This window comes from Belonocnema kinseyi, chromosome 4, assembly GCF_010883055.1.
Source record: "Belonocnema kinseyi isolate 2016_QV_RU_SX_M_011 chromosome 4, B_treatae_v1, whole genome shotgun sequence".
Taxonomy (NCBI): domain Eukaryota; kingdom Metazoa; phylum Arthropoda; class Insecta; order Hymenoptera; family Cynipidae; genus Belonocnema; species Belonocnema kinseyi.
The window spans coordinates 107,178,366-107,196,773 of record NC_046660.1 but is presented as its reverse complement, the minus strand read 5'-3'; the positions used below and the strand labels follow the sequence as shown (position 1 = coordinate 107,196,773).

At 32.2% G+C, this 18,408-nt stretch overlaps 1 protein-coding gene across 13 annotated transcripts in view; it reads right to left on the bottom strand.

The window, feature by feature from the left end:
* Positions 1-18,408, bottom strand: part of LOC117171290 — a 178,483-nt gene that overhangs the window by 130,208 nt on the left and 29,867 nt on the right. For all 13 annotated transcript variants that reach the window (XR_004466860.1, XM_033358442.1, XM_033358445.1 and 10 more), the window contains one exon: positions 17,346-17,685. Coding sequence is in view for 12 of the 13 variants with exons in the window: in XM_033358442.1 (XP_033214333.1) it covers positions 17,346-17,685 (340 nt within the window). In the remaining variant the exon portion in view is untranslated. The remainder of the gene's footprint in view (positions 1-17,345; positions 17,686-18,408) is intronic.

Here is an 18,408-nt window from a genome sequence, read left to right as displayed (position 1 = left end):
GGGGGGGGATTGCATGAGTGAGAAGAGCCGTCATCTTACGATGTGCTATTTGATTATGCGCACGAGAATTTTTGCCGACAAACTGTGCATGAAAATATAAACATGTGGGCGCTGCCATGTTTGTCGCGGGACATCAAGAGGTGGCGGACCTCCTCCCTCATTGCGATTTTGGTTTACTTTGGAGGATCGGCGATTTTTGTGATGTCTTTAAGTATAGAACTAGTCTGATTTGAAATGGATTTGATCAGGTGTATTGAATTAGGAATAGAAATTATGCAATTTGCCAGAGAAGAAATTGGAACGATGTAATTTTTATTTCAGAGAGCAAAGAGTTAAACTTGTGAGGCTGAAGTATGGGTAATAAAAGTAGTCAACAAGTTAGACCTGAAAATCAACCCTCATTTCAACAACGAATTCATAATGGACTGTAGACGTGTGCAAAGGAGCGAATGTAAGTTTATAACTTACGAGGAAAGCTTCTCGCCTTGCATTTCGAAAGTTTGACGTACTTATCGAAACTTTCTAGATCAAGAGGATAGTTTCAAAGTACCCTACAAGGAACAAATTGCAGTCGCCATTTTTTATTCTTTACTACATTTCTGAATGAATCAGCCGATTCATTAAAATATAGATTGACGCAATAAAGATACAATTAAATAATTTAGTTTAGAAAGAAAAAATTAATAAGAATTGACATTGCACCTACTAAATAACAATTCGAATTTACTTTCATTTACTTTGAATTTGCAGTTGGTTTTACGATGATGCAACTTACTTTAATCGAGTTGAGCTAAATACCATAATGCATTTAGTTAAGTTTACTTGAAATTGGCAGGAATTCACTTGAAATTTTCTTGAATTCCGTTAATTTCATTTGTAATCACATTGAATTTGAAGTAATTCGTTAACCTTTCATTAATTTTTAACTCATATTTCACTATATTTCATTTAGAATATACTGAATAAAAAATTAAATTGCATACATTTTAACTTGCCTGTAGATAAGTTTAGATAAATTAAATGGAATTAAATGAAATCTATTGCATTTCACCCGGAAACGCTTTACCTCCCTTGAATTATATCAAATTCACTTTAATTCCAATTGCTTCCTGTCGAAATTATTTTCATTCGCTTGAAGTCAGTTTCAACTAACTTGAATTTACTTAAATTCAGATATTAAAATCCTAATTAACTTTCTTATAAGCTCATTTAAATACACTGGATATGTTTTTGAATTTACTAGAATTGAATTGACTCAAGTTGAATTTACTTGAAATTCACTCAAGGTTCTCTTTCAATTCGCAAAGTCACATTGGTGGAAAATCACATTTCGCCATCTATCATCCGGAAAAAATTGAAGTCCACAACATTTTTTTTTAAATTGCAACAAGTCACATTTACGGCAATTTACATCGTAGTATCTCTCATTCGTAAAATGTCAAGTTCAAACAAAAACTGTCAAAAATGCGGCATCTCTCATTCGGTAAAGTTTTTATCAACCAAAAATTAACAAAAATTAGTGGTGCGATTTAAATTATTTCTGTGACTAATCACAGTGCTTACAGGTGTATCTTCTCGCACTTTTTCCAATTACTTGTGGACTTAGATTTTTTCGAATGTTAGAATCCGGCAATTGTGACATGCATGACGGAACTCTGAAATGCACTGGAATTTACTTAACATTTTGTTTAATCCCACCGAGATAATTTGAATTATTTCAATCTCACTTGAATTTAGAATAAAATGATTTCAGTAAAATTAAATTGAATTATATTCAATTGACATAAACTGTACTTTGATTAAACTAATTAACCGCGAAATCAGGTAACTCTTAGTTAAATTATTTAATCTTATTGCTATTAAAAGCATTTCGAGAATCCACCCGATTACGCCTTGATTCTGTAGAATTTATTTTAAATTTTGCTCAGTTATCATTAATAGGGGTGAAATGTATGGTGAAATGTAGGCCAGTAACTTAGGTGCAAAAATGATACTTTGGGATTTTATGAGATAAGTATTCATATCGTGAAATTATGTCGACCCTCCGAAGTGGTAAGCCAAGTTTATAGTAACTATTATCTAGTTGTTGTCATCTAGGTTCGTAAGAGGCAGTACCTTTGAGTTTAACCCTATTTATTAGATGCCTAACCAACTAATCGCATGGGGTATCAGCGAGGCGAGACAAATGCAACACAGACTCACCAATTTCCTCAAGTGATTTTAGTTAGTTGGCTATTTCAGCTTCCTGAATTAAATTAAGCGTATATTAGAATGCAAATGAAAATGGTTTGTTTACAGCACTCTCAATGCACCAATGTAAATTTCTTCTGCCACTCACGCTCTGGTAGTGCTTAAAAATATAAGATTGAATGGAAGGGCATGTACTTCTCTCTAATATTATTATATATGTAATCACAATTAGATTTACGACGCCAGTTAGAAAGAAATCAATTTAGTCTAACTTTTCAAAATAAAAATGCAGACTGATAAATTCATAATTTTAAAAATAAGTAAACATTTCTGTTATGGTTGATAACGCCAATATTTTACATTATCCTAAATTATTTTTAAAAAATGGAAGTGTCAGTCTGTTATTTTGGAAAATGATAAAAACATACTCCATTTTATTAAAAAAAAAACACAAAAAAAACAAGTATCTTAACTTTCAATTCTTTGAAAAGGAGTGCTAGGGCTTCATTTTTTATTCTTTGACAATATGCCCTTGAAGAATTAATAAAGACATAATATGAATTTTTTCTTTACAAGATTTGTAAATTGTATTTGACAGTCGCCACTAACACTTCTGTATGTTTTAAGAGGTACCCAAGAAATATTTATTTAATGGTCAAAAAGTCCCCTACGATTACGAATACGTCAGACACTTTTTTTTATTTAACTTTTTTCAGGACAAACCATGTTTAAATAACAGCGTTATAAACAATTTACTTTTTAACTAAATACGTAAATTTTCAGTTCACTTCTTTCTTGTTTATTTCGAGGTTAGACCGCTTAAAAAATCAATCTTCCGAACAAATGAAAACTTCACTTCGTGAATTATTCTTACAAACATGGATATTTTAAAGATAAGCCCAGAATTTCTTACTTATTGATAAAGTCATCCAGGTAGACCGGTGTTTCAGATTTTTCACGAAAACTGTTGCAAAACCTATACCTACTATTATCAACATTGTTTATTTTTCATAATATCTTTATATATTGTTTTTAAAGATTGCGAGAGATAAAAGACCTTAATTAACTGAATTGATTAACAAACATTTAGTTGTTTCTTTGGCGAAAAATAAGGTAAATGTGCCAGTCTTCGGCAATGCATGGGTTGTCAGCAAATGGGCAGTATTTTACATATAGTAAGCTGTTGTGTTCTTCGTTCTCAGCAAAAATGTTTTTTTCCTAAACGCTATTTCCGATCACTCACACATCGAAGTGCCGATAACTGAATAAGCCAGATTTCTGACTTACCGAGAACCCATGCATTCTCGTATTTATAACTTCGAATTTCGTATAATATTCATTCTAATAGGATATGTTACACGTAATAAGTAATTTTCATTTTTAAAGGTACGATTTATTCGATAAAACCAATTTCTTAAGCTTTAAATATGTTTAATATAGTTTTTAAAGCATTTGAAATCTGAAATTCACCTTAAGCTTCCGAAAACTGGCACACTTACCTTACAACTGTTGACTATTTTGAAATTTTCTCCTGCAGGAAGCCAAATTTTATTCACAGTCCTGTGAACACTATATTTTTTATAAATTTGTGCTCCCCTATAAGCGACAATTTTGAACTTATTCCCGAAAAACTTCCCTCATAACTTCAAGTTTGCCAAAAACCGTATAATTATCTTGGTTGGCGCTTTGAGTACATGCTTCTCATTGTTTATCACTATTTTTATTAACAAAAACACTCAATTAACACCATTCATTTGAAAAATTTGCTTTGTTAATCTTTAGCGAACAAAATTTTGTTACTCTCTTGATATTGTCTTGTACGATTGGCCATTATTCATTTACAGCCTGGTAAATAATATATTTTTCATAATTCTATGCTCCCGTATAAACCATAATTTTGAAGGTATTCACGATACATTTTTTTTTAAAACGATACTTTTACCATAAGCAATATAATTGATTGGTTAATAGTTTCAATTTCTCCTGTTTATTATTTTTTTTAAATCTTACTAGAAGAAAAAAATTTAATATAAATAATGGTTTATTGCACGAAAAATATGAAAAGCGTAAAATTTGCTGTGCACAGCTTAACAATAAAATTTAAAAAAGAACCAATCTCGTTGATTGAGGGTTTTTATTGATAGTAATTGTTATAAACAATTCAGCAAGAGAGTTTATCGAGAACAAACAATGTTATCAATGGTAGAAATAGAATTTCAGCAGTTTGAGTGAAAGTTATAACATCCGTGGGCCTAGATGATTTTCTATTCAAAATAAAAATTCTAAACGATTTATTTCAGCTCAAAGATGCTAAAAAAGATTGCAGAAAATTCATATGTTTATTAATAATGAAATAGTTCAAAAAATTGTTTAAAAATAATCCGAGAAGATTTTCGAAAAAATAACAGACATTCTTAATTATGGGGACTTATTCGACCATTCAAATAAATGGTACCTCGAGAATGTCTTATTTCATATAGAATTATTAGCAAGGACTCGATTGTACAATATCTTAATAGTATTTTATCTATTTACTGCAGCGTTTTCCAAATATGGTAGGTGAAATCGACCCAAATGTATAAGCCAGTAAAACGCTATTTAAGCCCCGCGTATGGAAAGAGGGAGATACGAAGTTACTGCATAATGCATTCTATACGCTGATATTCTACAGTGCCGATCGACAGGCAAAATCGCCTATTCATGCACTTATCCAACGACTTTTAGCGAGCTCACCTACTTTAAATAAACACCAGAATATACAACTCTATACACAATGGCGCATCGAAGTAGCTATCAATTTTGCTTGGGCTGACAACTATGATGCCGTGATATTTAACAAAACAGTATCTTCAAAAACAGCAAACTGAGATAATCAAAGAAAACTGTTAAAATCATTATTCGGGTAGACCGCTCATTCAAAATTATTTTTTAAACTTTTTACATTCTCATCAGAGAAGGTACAAGATTTATGTAAAATTTGACCCCCCCCCCCCCCTAGTTTTTTTCAAAAGGTCCACGTTTTGAGACCCTCTGAATCCGAAATACAGGTTTTTATGAATTTGTCTGTCTGTGTATGTCTTTCTATCTTCGTTATGTCTGTATTTATGCCTGTCTATCTATCTGTGATCACGACAACTTTCGAAAAAAACCAATCTATTAGATTGGCTTTTGGTACACTCTTTTAGTGTACTAAAAGTCAGCCCATTTTTAAAATATTTGAGTACACATTTTTTCATGATCCAAAAATTCTCTTTACAGTTGTTCATGGTACTTGAAAAGAAAAATTTTACTTTTTGTTAGCCCTGTTACGTCCGGATGTAGCATACCACCCTTCTTATTATTTTCAACTTAGTTTAGGTTTAAGAAAACAGAAGTAGCCATATGGCTCAATCTAAGTTAATTATTCTTATTAATTTTATTTGGTATCAAGAGTTAGGATTTTCCATTTTCTCTACCTCCTTATGTTAACTAATAGCTGCTTTTATCTATTGCATTATGTTACAAGCTTTTCTCTATGTGCAGATGTGTATATGTGTATGCGTGTGTATGTATTTTCGTATTACTAAACATTGATGTCATTTTGATTATTACATTTGAAATTTAAGCAGGATTTATTCCTCTACATGTCTCAATACGCTTTTTGTATCCATGTGTTATTTATATATTATTTTGTACTCTAAATTCATTTCTGTAAGCATTTTTATGATTATTGTTCGTTAACAGGAGGCTGCATCTGGAGGTTGAAGACGTTTGATAAATTGGGACTTTCCACCGAATTCACGTAAATAACCTTCTATTTACACCTTTCCAGGTCCACCCGGGCTCTCGGCTGAGGCGCAGATTTTTGAAATTTATCCCTTGCAAATTCTTCGCTAATATCTTCTCTTTATCCATAGTCACGTAGCTGCAGTAAATCGGAAAACATCTTAATCCCTTCATGAGACGAAGCAAACCCAAGGCCCTCTAAGACCATAAATCGAGAATTTAGGAAAATTTATCAGTTCCCGCTGTAAATTAAAACGTGCAATAACCCTAAACCGATTTGCTGGGTTCTTATTAAGTCTTTCTTACAACCCTTGTGTTTATTCAGCTTTTCCAAATTGACACCCCTTCCCTCTGATTGGGCAAATTCCAAAATAGGCGGCTCCTTTGCCTTGTTCACGGATGAGACCCGGAGGACGATTTTGAAGCGTCAGAGCTGGAAGTTAGTTTTGTTCGACCTTCGAGTAAGATAAGACTAAAAATCTGATCCCTTCCTGACTTGGCGTTGTCAATCAGGACTCGAGTCATCGATTTCGCGAATGTGATAAGCTCGTCTTTGGGAAATTCGTTCCGTATTCAAGTCTCTGTCCGTGAGTCGGCAACGACCAAAGATACGTCTTCTTCCTGGACTCAGTTCTGTTAGTTTTGTTAACTAAATTAAAGTTTTGTGCCCGGGATCTTTTCCGGTAGTTATAATTTAGAAGCAGTATTCTCCACAAATATATTCCAGTGGTTAAATAGGAAGCAAAAGCAATTTATCAAGAGTCTTCCAGCAGCCAGGCAGTTTCCTGATAACAACGTACAAGTGAGTAAAAATCTAAGTTTGATAAATTGCAAACTTATGTTCCAAAACGTATCCTTTCTGATTCACGTTTTGATTTCTCCCTTTCACTCCCATATTTCCTTCTCCCAATAATTTTCCGAATAAACATAGTTGTGGGTGGCTTTCTTCCCTTAAAACGGACAAGATCCCATAGAAATCCTCACTCAGCCGCTCGAGGACGGGTTTCATTTATTTTGTTAATGAATTATATATATTTTGTTAAATAATAAAAAATTGCATTCTGCGGACAAACTATGCAAGATAGGAAAAAATTATAAGAGAAACATTGTGCACCCAAAAAATATCTAAAAATTTGCTATTAATCACTTTTTTTATAAGGCACGTGGTTTTTGTTTTATTTATAAAAAAAACATTTAAAATACAAAAATTTAATTTTTTGACACACGACACAAGCTAAGCAAAAATAAATAGATAACATTTTTTTTATCGAAGGCCGAGCAAAAAAAATTTTATTAATGGTTTTTTTAAATACTCATCAGAGAAAATATTAGATATGTATAAGCTTTGACAAACCCCCCCCCCCCCGGTTTTGTCAAATGTCCAACGTTTTGAGGCCCCCTGAATTCGAAAAAAAGGTTTTTACAAATGTGTCTGGCTGTCGGCCTGCTTGCCTGTCTGTCTGTATGTATTTATGCCTGTCTGTCTGTAAACTCGATAACTTTTGAAAAAATTAATCTATGAGATTGGCCTTTGGTACACTCGTTAAGTGTCCTAAACTAAGGGTCAAGTTCGTTAGCCAGCTATTTTGGATGAGAATTCGAAAAGTGAGCGCCTTTTGAATATTTTTGAGACCATTTTGTCAAAATTCAAGAATTATCTATACGGTTATTCATAGTATTTAAAAAGTCGAACAATTTATGTAATGACTTTTCATAAAATTTAAAATGACCAGAGTTATAGAAATTCCAAAAGCACAGGAATATGAACATTTTAAACCAAATAACCCACGATATAAAAAAATGGCTCTCAAATAAAATAATGCTTAAATAAATAAATAAAATAAAGTTTAAATCATAAAGAAAACATTGAAAATGAGCAAATTCAGTTTATGGACAAACGACAAAAGTTGCAATAAAACATTTAATAACAAAATTTTTTTTAAAGAATGCACATTTTTTTGAAACGGGATCATGAAACTTCGTATGTTTTAATGCCAATGCAAGTTATGAATTATAATAATATACATTTATGAGAAGGATATAAAATTTCAGGGATAAACTTAAGTTTGAAGCACGAGATATGCGATGAGAATATGCTCGTTAAAGCCGAAGGAGCTTTAACAAAAGAGAATTCACAATCACCAAATTAATGTTGTCGATGCTTTCAACTTTAGTTTAAAAAGTCTATGCACAAAGATAGCGCGTAGAAACTGCTTTCTTGTGAACACCGGGCCTCGGAAAGCAGCCTTGATGTTCACAAGAAAGCAGTATCTGCGAAAAATTTAAATTTACGGCGAATAATTAATAAATCGATACAAACACGTGCTCGAAACAATTTTTAAAGTACTCGTACATGTCACATCTTTTGAAATATAAGCAAATACAAATTATTTCAAAAAGACGAAAATTTATTTGTATAAATTTTTTTGAAATTAAAAAAAATTGTTTTTTGTACCTTTCTTCAGCAATCAACAGCTGGGCGAAGTAAATATATTGCTTCCTTTTCACAATTTTTATCATTTTTGTTGTTCAGTTCGCAATTTGTAATCATTTTATGTGCAGATACTGTGTTTGCTGCGGTCCCATAATTTCAAGAACGCAGTATCTTTGGACGGCTTTCTTGCGTATACATCACGTCCTCTGAGACCCCATCGGTGTTAGGCAGTATCTGAAACGCAGTATCTGAAAGATACTGCATTCTTGCCTAATTTTAGGTGCCGTATTTGAGCCCCCGTGTTACAATTCTTGCAGTTATGGAATATTTTCAGTAGATACTTTTTTCTTATCCAACACGACTTGCCAGTATTAAACGATGCGGCTTTATTGTAATAATTATTAAAAAATTATCTTTAAGTTTATTAACAATTTTCATAAACGGAAGTATATTTTTTTTACGATTCCAACGATATAAAAAATTCATTTTAGATTTTTGTAGATACTGCTTTTTTAAATATCACGACAGTATGTTGATACAATTTTGATTTTTTAGGTTTGCTCAAAAAAAAAAGTTTCGAGTTTTTTGTGGCATGCCCCCATTTTGTCACATTCTCAAAACAAGTAAATACATATTTTTATATTTTTATTTTTACAATAGTGGTTATGAATAAAATATGAGAAGAAATTATTTCATAACAATAATATTGAATTTCACTACGCATTCCCTGTGGCTTTTCATTTTTCACTGTGCTAGGTAATGGCAGGACAAATGAATCTCCAATAAAGACATTGTGGCATCACTCATTAGAAAAAATTTGACGTTCTGGAAAAATTGTAAAAATTGCAGCAAGTCACATTGGCGGCGTGTCACATTAGCAGCAAGACGCATTCGCAATAAGTCACAATGCGGCATCTCTCATTCGGAAAAATTTGATGCCTGGAAAAAATTGGCAAATTTGCGGGAAGAGACCCCCGTGATTAGTCACTGAAATAATGTTGGTTACACACCTACCCCTTTCGAACGTCTCGTGGCAGTCGGGGAAATACCGATATGGAAGGTCACAGAAATAATTCAAGTTACACCACTAAATTTTCCTAATTTTTTGTCGGCTTTACATTTTAAGATTCTCATCAGAGAAGGTATTTGATGTGTATCAAATTTGCCCCCGCCCCCTGCTTTTGTCAAATTTCCACGTTTTAAGACGCTCTGAATCCGAAAAACAGGTCTTTACGGTGTGATTTGACTGAAGGTCAAATTCGTTAGCCAACTATGTTCGATAAAAAGTCAAAAAGTTAGCAGTTTCAAAATCTTTGAGACACCTTTTTTCAAAATTTAGAGATCTTATGTACGGATACTCGTAGTGCTAAAAATGATTTTTTTGATAAAAAAGCTGATTTTTAAAAGTTGTGCAAGATTACCATAACAACTTTTTTAATGATTCGGAAAATACAACATTCACATTTTGATAAAAAAAAAATAATAATAAAGCTAGAATTCCATTCTGCGGTCAAACTATGCAACATACAAAAAAAATGTATTAACAAAAAGTGTGCCTTAAAAAAAGATCTACAAATGTATTCTTATTCGCTTTTTTATAAGATACGTAGTATTTGCTTTTTTCGTTAAAAACAACATTAAAAGCCAAAAAAATTAATTTTTGGAAAAACGACACAGGCTACGAAAAAAATAAAAAGAAAAAGATTATTCACACAAAAAGAGCCACAAATCTGTTATGAATCATTTTTTGGTAGGATGCTTAGTTTTTTTTTATTCGTGAAAAGACTATTTAAAAAATAAAATACGCCCGCTGCGCGGGCACATACTCATTGCACGCTGCGCGCCAAGTTTGAGCGCGCCTAGGGCTCGCGGGTACGTTCTCGCGTTTCGCGCTTGTTTTCGTATGTTTAATGCGTACACATTAACTACATACAGGCATACAGACAGGAATACAGAGACCGACAAACTGTTATGATTTTCGCAGTCTGTAACTACCGAAACGTGAAGATGTGCTAAAAATCAGAGATAGAAAATTTGGGCGATTACATTACACTGTCATGAATGAGAATTTAATTAAATTGTCGGAGAAATGATGCAAGCTGTGAAAAAAATGAATAGATAGAAATTGCTGTTCCCCAATGCACCTACACCATACCATTCCTCTTGTCTTCCCCCTTCGTACCTCCACACCATTATCTTTCACTCTACCCCTACCTCGCCTCCTTCCTCCCCCTGCCCCCCCCTAAAACCTACCATCCTTCTCCATTCACCCCCTTCCCGTACTCCTTCTTTGGCGCTTCTCATACCTCTTACCCATATTTTCTCGCCCTCAGCGCGTTCGTGTACCAACCCAAAAAAGAATTTTTCTTATTTAAAAGTTAGAGAAAATGTATGCCTTTTATTGGGCCCCGTGACTTTTACTTCAATGTCTACGGTAAAATCAATTTGATAATAGTTTTTTTTTTAAGAGTAATAGTTTAGGTCGACAAATTTTTTGTTATTTCATTTATAGCAAGAACTTATTTGATCCGTATTAAACGTTATGTTTCGGGCAATATAAACACGTCTTTTTTGCAAGTATCGCAATTTATTTTGTATGCATTTAGAACTTATACATTTCCTCGTGAAGTTTGCATGTCCTCCCAAACTTTGAGAAAGTTTGGAGAAGGCTAATGAAACTCAAAATTAAAGATAAGGGAGGATGTTTTACTTGATTCTCTAAAAGTTTTGACGTTAAAGAAGAGCCTGTAAGATCAGAAGGCAGAAAGGGAAAGTTGCAAAGAAAATATTTAATATGCACCTGAAAGACGGTCCTTTCCCTCTGTACTGAATATACTCCACCCTTTCTTTGCACAGTCCTACTTCTCTATGTCCAGTGCTAAAAGCGAAATGAGATGGATACCACATTGGATTGCTTTTCCCGAGCTTGTTTTCCTACACTCATCCCGTATCCTCTGAGCTTCGCAAATTTTAATCACGAACTTTCACTTGCAAGGCGCCTTGTAACACTATAAGCCATACCCTATTTCATGTGAAAATGTGTGTAGTATGTAGAAAGTAACTTCCCCTATTTCTTAGACTTCTATAGGGTTTCAGTATCAGAGAATACTACCAAGCTCGAGACTTTATATCATTTCTCGCACGTGCAAAGAGGGTTGCAAGTTGAAAGACTCAATCTTGTCAGTTTTAGTAAAAAAAGATAAACGTGCAATCATCTGGAAAAGTTGTTTCTTATTTTGGACTTATTTTTTATGTCATACGATATTAGTTCTGGAGATATAGTTAGAACTTCATTTAGTTTGTACTAGAAATCTGTACGCAATATAATATAATACTTGTTATTCAGAAAACTGTACACAAAATTAAAATTAAATTGTTTAAAATTGTGTCAAAAATGAAAGTAATTTTTTCTAGGCCTACATTTACTCGAAAAAATTAAAAGTTGAGTCTGAGCGTGTAAAAATTAGTAGAATGTCTCGAAATACACATTCTAAAAGCAATGTTAGAATTTAACTTAGTGTGTCCCCATTTATGGAGACGTTATCGATTATACACAAATAAGGTCTACGCAGTAAAACTCTGCACAAAGTCATGAATGGAATTCTTCATAATTTCTAATATGAATTCATTTATTTTTGGAATAATGATAACCTTCCGCAGATGCTTTTCAAACATTCTTTCATGCAATTTCGTGCATGTCTGAAATTAAACTGTTTGATATTGTTTGTTTATACCTGTTTTAAATGAATAGTTCGGTGACAATTTTTAAAACCCGTTTGTGGAAAACTTGTTGGAATTTATTTGCAGAAAATTATTTGAAAAAAGATATTATTCCAATTAAAATAGAGTATTATTCATCGCCTTCCATTTGGTTCTCCGGACCTAAAGGTATCCAATAGACCGTTTGCTTCCTACTATATACAGTGTCGTGGGTAAATGCTCTGTGTAAGCTCCCTACAATGTTTGCGAAACATTGGCATCAAACCGCCTCTGCTGATGCTAACATTCGCAAACCAAGAATCTACATATCTATTTCTCTTTAATGTAATTATAGAATTAATGTTTCCTCTACACGTTTAATTCCCAAAAGGAATTACAATTATATACAATTACTTACCAACCAAAAGTAATCAATATTATTCTCAAAATAAAACAATATTTGTAATATTTCCCATAAGGCCTTTCTTGAAAAGTTGAAATTTAGTTTATTTTAGAATTAAGTTGATGGTAATTTGAAGTTGTCAAGTACAATATTAAACTATAAATAGGGCCTCAATACTATTGGAATCTGTCTAGGAAAATTGTACTCTCTAAATTTGAATCAATTGAATTTATTATCAATTTCAATGAGTACCTCAATTCTGGCTATAAAACAGTTCGTTTTTACTAATGTATCAGTAAAAATTATTAACTGATCAGCAAAAACTACTGATTCACAGCCCGAATTGAGCTACTAATTGAAATTAGTAAACATTTTAACTGATTCAAATTTAGAGAGTAAATTGATTGAGGATTATAAACAAATTGGTTTTAGATTTTAAAAACGGGTTTTTTGAGTTTTTTAGATAGGCAGATTACTTGTTTAAAAGGTGAATATCATTCTTTAATTTGTTTTAAAATCTTCTATCATCTATATTACTTCTTAAAGCAATTCTCACCTCTGGGACTAAAATAAATTGAAATTGAGATTCCTGTACCACTTTACTAGAAAGAAAAATATCACTAGAATATTTGGCCCTAAACTTAGGAAACACTCTTGTGATATTTGGTATCCCTCTGAAAGAAAAAAATATTAAGACACGGTAATGTACTCTCTGGGTGGTCAGAACCCTTGTCGCCCTGTTAAACAATCACTAAATATAAAAGGTAATGACACTCAAAAATATGTTTTCCATTTTGATTTAATAAGTTTTCAAATGGCTTACAAACACAATTAGTTTGAAAAGATCATTTTAAATTTTTATAAAAACTGTTATAGATCGTGACTTATCTTATATAACAATCTTATTTTCTATTTGAATGATTAATGTCGAATGCAATGCGATGTATAATGAAACTAATTAATAATATTTATCACTAATTAGAATCCAATATAATATTATACAAATGTTTAGTGAATAAGCGTATGTATATATATAGAATTGAGAGAAATTACTTTCCTTTGAGAAGAGATAAATTCTAACGAGTATTCAGAATGCAGATACTTTGAGCATATTATCCACAATTTTCTACTACTTAAGGATTTCGACAGAATATCTTAGAATCTTTTAAAATCCCTCTTAATTTGACCCTAACTGCATTCGTTAACTGATAATCCAACGAAGAATAAGGAGCTCGTTTAAAAAGATGAGAAAATGCGAAATCCAGCGTTATTCTGAGTCTGATTATATCCATCCTTTTCTACTTAATACCACAAATCTGCATGTAAAAATCCTCCCCATCAGCGTACACTTGAGAACAAACTTTGTTAGGATTGTTGAAAACTACTCTCATACTAACGATATTACAAATTTTTCGTCCGAGGAATATTAATTTTTTGCCTAGCCGCTGCTGATGAGATAAAAAGCGTAATATTTCTCATTTCTGGAACTTTATTTTTAAACAGAACATTGATGATTTATTTATTCTTGTTTCAGAGCCTCTTTAGTAATGGGTACTTTAAAAAAATCATTTATATTATAAATTATTTTCGTCCTTTTACCATTTCCTTTTTCAATATTATTAATGTTTAGAGTTTAGTAGAAAACTCTTATGCAGTTAGTAAAATAGCTGTCCACCTGTTACCAGACTTCGAGCAAAAACTATTAGGTCTATTGAATTTAGTTTTTGCATGTAAATGTATTTTGCTAACCCTGTTAGCATTCCCGTTAGAATGCTGTTAGAAGAATAACTTCAGAAAACACTGATTGACAAATTTAAGTTAAAAGCAATATACGTAATTGAAATTTATTAACAAAACAAAAATTTTACCCGTACCGGTTTCTACGAAACCCTCAAGTGCGGGCGCTGGCCACCCGCTTTATGAACTGATGCTTATATTCATATTCATATTTTAGACGTTTACAAAATACATTTCAAATCGATTTATAATCAAAGGACCAAAATTGAAAGATCTGCGGTTAAGGAGGAGAGGTCTGATATCAAATGTGAAAGATTTTGGTTGACTAAAATAACTTTTGGTTGATTCAACAAAATATTTGAGATTTGAACGACTTAAACAATTTTCTTGATTGAATCAATGAAATGTCCCAACTAATAAAAGATTTGATTGGTTTAAAGAAATATTTTGATTTTCCATATAATAAACATACTCTATGGTTGAATCAACAGAAATTTGTTTAATCCAACCAAATCTTTTTCTGATTGCAGGAATCAAACATGGAAGATCAAAGATGAAAAGACATAATTCAATGCTCACTCTCTCCTTACCATCTCTACTTCCCCTTTCCCCTTCCCAATATACGCCATTGGCATTATTATGAATTTTTTTGGAAATCAGATTTTTTGTCAAAGGTCATACTATTTTTCTTTGAAGGTTACTGGATGTATAATTTTATTTGAATTAGTGTGAAGTATATTAAATTTTTATTTTGTTGTTATCGCCGAAGCCACAGTTAGTTTAAGAACCGTCTTCAGAAACAATGTTCAAGAAATTTCAGTTCCAATTCATAACTGTAGTTCATCAGGAATTTGAATCACAGATTTTGAGTTATTTGTTTTAAATCTGGTGTCCTGATTTATAATTCGAAATTCACTCATACTTTGCTGCTTTTCTGCTGCTGCTAAGAACGTAGCAGATGATAGCTTTTATTCCATCATAGAATAAACTTTCCCCAAATAGCATGTAATCTTTAACAGCGAGTCATTTTACATGCAACACAATTTTTCTTTAGTTTTTTCTGTGAAGCATTAAAAATTTACACACCGCGTAATGAGAATGTGCCCACCGAAAGCAGGCATATTTTTTCTGTTTGGAAATAGATAATGTACTAGGTAAATATTTACATTTTAGAGAACTTGAAATAAAATTTCAATTAAATATAGTCATCTCTGAAACATATATATGTTTATAAGTATTTATGTATAAATGTGTTTCCTGTCCTGTTGTGTGTTTCCTCAGTCAGAAAGAAAATTCCATTCTGACATCTTAAAAGAAAGGGATACTGAGCGAACTTTACGGTTTATGAAAAACAGCCTTAAAGTTTCAATTCTCTACTTTTACAACTCTTGATCCATCTTAGTTGTGAAAACTACTCTTTTATATAAATTTGCAATCAAGTGGATCTTCTGAGAACTTTAAGGCATTCTTCTTACTTTAAAACTCGGAGTTAAATACTAATAAAGCAGAAAAATTTTCATTACCATCGTCATTATGAAGAGTCCTAATCAATATCTCTTCATAGGTAAATTTTTTTACTCAAAGAGACTTATTTTGCTGTAGAATTAGATGAAATATGTCGAAAAAGTTTCATGTTTGCCGTAAAATGACTCTTCTCCAGACAAATGAAAAATACTCTTAACCTTTAATTTAAAAGGAAATTTCATTTGTAACCAGAAACATCCTTTTAACACAAGAGGACATTTCTTTGAGTGGATGAAGACATTTTTTTTCTTAAACAGATATTTTGTAAACCCACACAAAAAATTATAGCTTGAAGAATTTCTATTAAAATCTAAAAAAAGATCATGGAAATTAAATTATAATTAAAGTAGCACAGGCGACGAATTCAATAACGAGTCTGTCGAGTGTCATTAAGCCGAAAACGACCCCAAAAGTCTAACGATGTTTTATGTATTATTTTTTGCATGACCACTCACAGGCAAAACTCTATTTTTCCTCGTGTTATCTGGCACCTGCATATATAAGAGTTCAACATGCGAAAAAAGCGTATAAGGGTTAACCTGAGGGATAAGAAAGATAAGAAGTAATTGAGTAACGAGGCTGTTATAACAGCGAACATTGCAAGAGAATATTGTAGAACATTAAGAGCTATGTGTATGGTGAAAAATTTCTTTAAAGTACATGAGAAGTAATGAGTAATAAAAGAAAAAGAGTTATGGGGATTTGCAGATCTCTTACCTATATCTAAAAAAAGTTGCTTCAAAATATTTTCCCAATAATGAAGCTCAAAAAAATAAAATATAATTTCCTCCTCTCTTACATATTAATAAAATCAAAGCAATAAAATAATTTTTAATTAGACTACTTAAGGTACTTATTCGACTTTCACGCATCCGCGAAAGTCATTTCGAATATTTTATTCTTCTAAACTTTGATCCTTTGTATAAAAGTTTATCATTAAAGTGGCTTTGGTAATTCGCACGTAATACCATTAAAATTGAATTAAAAAAATAATATTCTTATCCTCATGTTCGTTCTTATTTTCACCAATTATTACCTTCTGACTTTCGTTATTTTATTTTCATTCTTTTTAACGCAGGTTCGAAGCAAATCAACAAAAAAAAGGAAAAAATTTCGAATTTGTATAAAAATTTTTGGATTCATATTCATTAGGCAAATGCAGAACTTTCAATGAATAGGACAACGCACTCAACCCCAGTTGAACAAAATAAAATAAAAACAAATTCTTGTTTCCCCAATGCACAAGATAGTGTACGAGTATCTATTTCTGTTTGTACCTGACAAACATTTATGAAAAGGTTTTTGCATTTTTCTCAACTTAATTTAGTGCTTTCTTTAATTTTCTGGTACTGATTATATCTAGGAAGGGCATAATTATTTCTTCATTATTATTTATGTTTTGCTTCCTTAGGTTTATATTATATTACTTACATCACAAATAAATAAAAATAAAAATTTACTAAATTTTTTTTAAGAGAACATTTAATGAAGTATTTATTTTTGTTTATTTTAGTTAAAATCTTTGAAGTATGTATCCACTTATGGTGACGCTAAAGTAAATGAGAAACTCAGGATACCATGATATACACTTACCATCGATTCCATTCTTTCCAGGGCGACCAGGGATGCCAGGAATTCCATCTTTTCCGTCTTTACCGGGAATCCCGTCGTGACCTATTCGTCCCGGAATTCCATCCAAGCCTGGTTCCCCAGGAACCCCATCTCTTCCATCGAGTCCTGGAGGTCCAGGGTCGCCCTTCAAACCACGCTCTCCAGAATATCCTGGAAGTCCAGGCGGTCCTTCAGGGCCGTCAGCACCTGGATGTCCAGGAAGTCCCCTATCTCCAGGAGGTCCAGGAGGTCCTGGATGTCCAGGGGCTGGAGCTGGACAACTGTCTCTGAACTTTCGACAATATGCCTGGATGGTTTCCACCTGATAATTAAAAAATGTGTATTTTACGAAACTTAAAAAGCAATCAACTTAAATAGGACAATAAAACTAGTAGTGGGCCAGCACTTTGCAGTTTTAGACCTTCTCTAATTTTCATTTGAAAATATTAAAAAAGAAAATGGATAGTATTCAGCTTGTCTCTTACATAAACCTTTTTGATATTAAGTTTGAATGTGTTATACAATATATGGAATAATAGTGAAAATGGTGTGGTTTATTACCGATGATTTTGTACGCTTACTTTTCAGAATACATTTAATGGTTTCCAGAGCTCTTAAATTTAATTTTGAATAAGCCACCATTTTAAAAATTGATTTTCATATTAAATAAAGTGAGCGTCTAATCGTGCAGAAAAATCAGCGGAGCTAGAAATAGTTAAACTAGTCCTTCGGAAATTAAAGGCAAATCTAACAGAGTTATCCTTATCTGGTTAAATAAGAACTTTCGTTAGATGACCCAAGGTAACTCAATTTGGTACAGAATTATCTAATAAGGTTAAAGAGATTAAACGTTAGTAAACGTAAAGCTTTAGAATGTATTCGAAAAGGATAATCCAACCCATCTTCATATGAATCGTAACCATATTATATCGTTAAATCTATAATACGAGGGTAGTTCAATAAGTCCTTAGAATGAAGTATAAAAACAATTTATTTTGGGTAAATTTTTTTTTATTTTTCAACATAATCTCCTTGGAGCTCTATA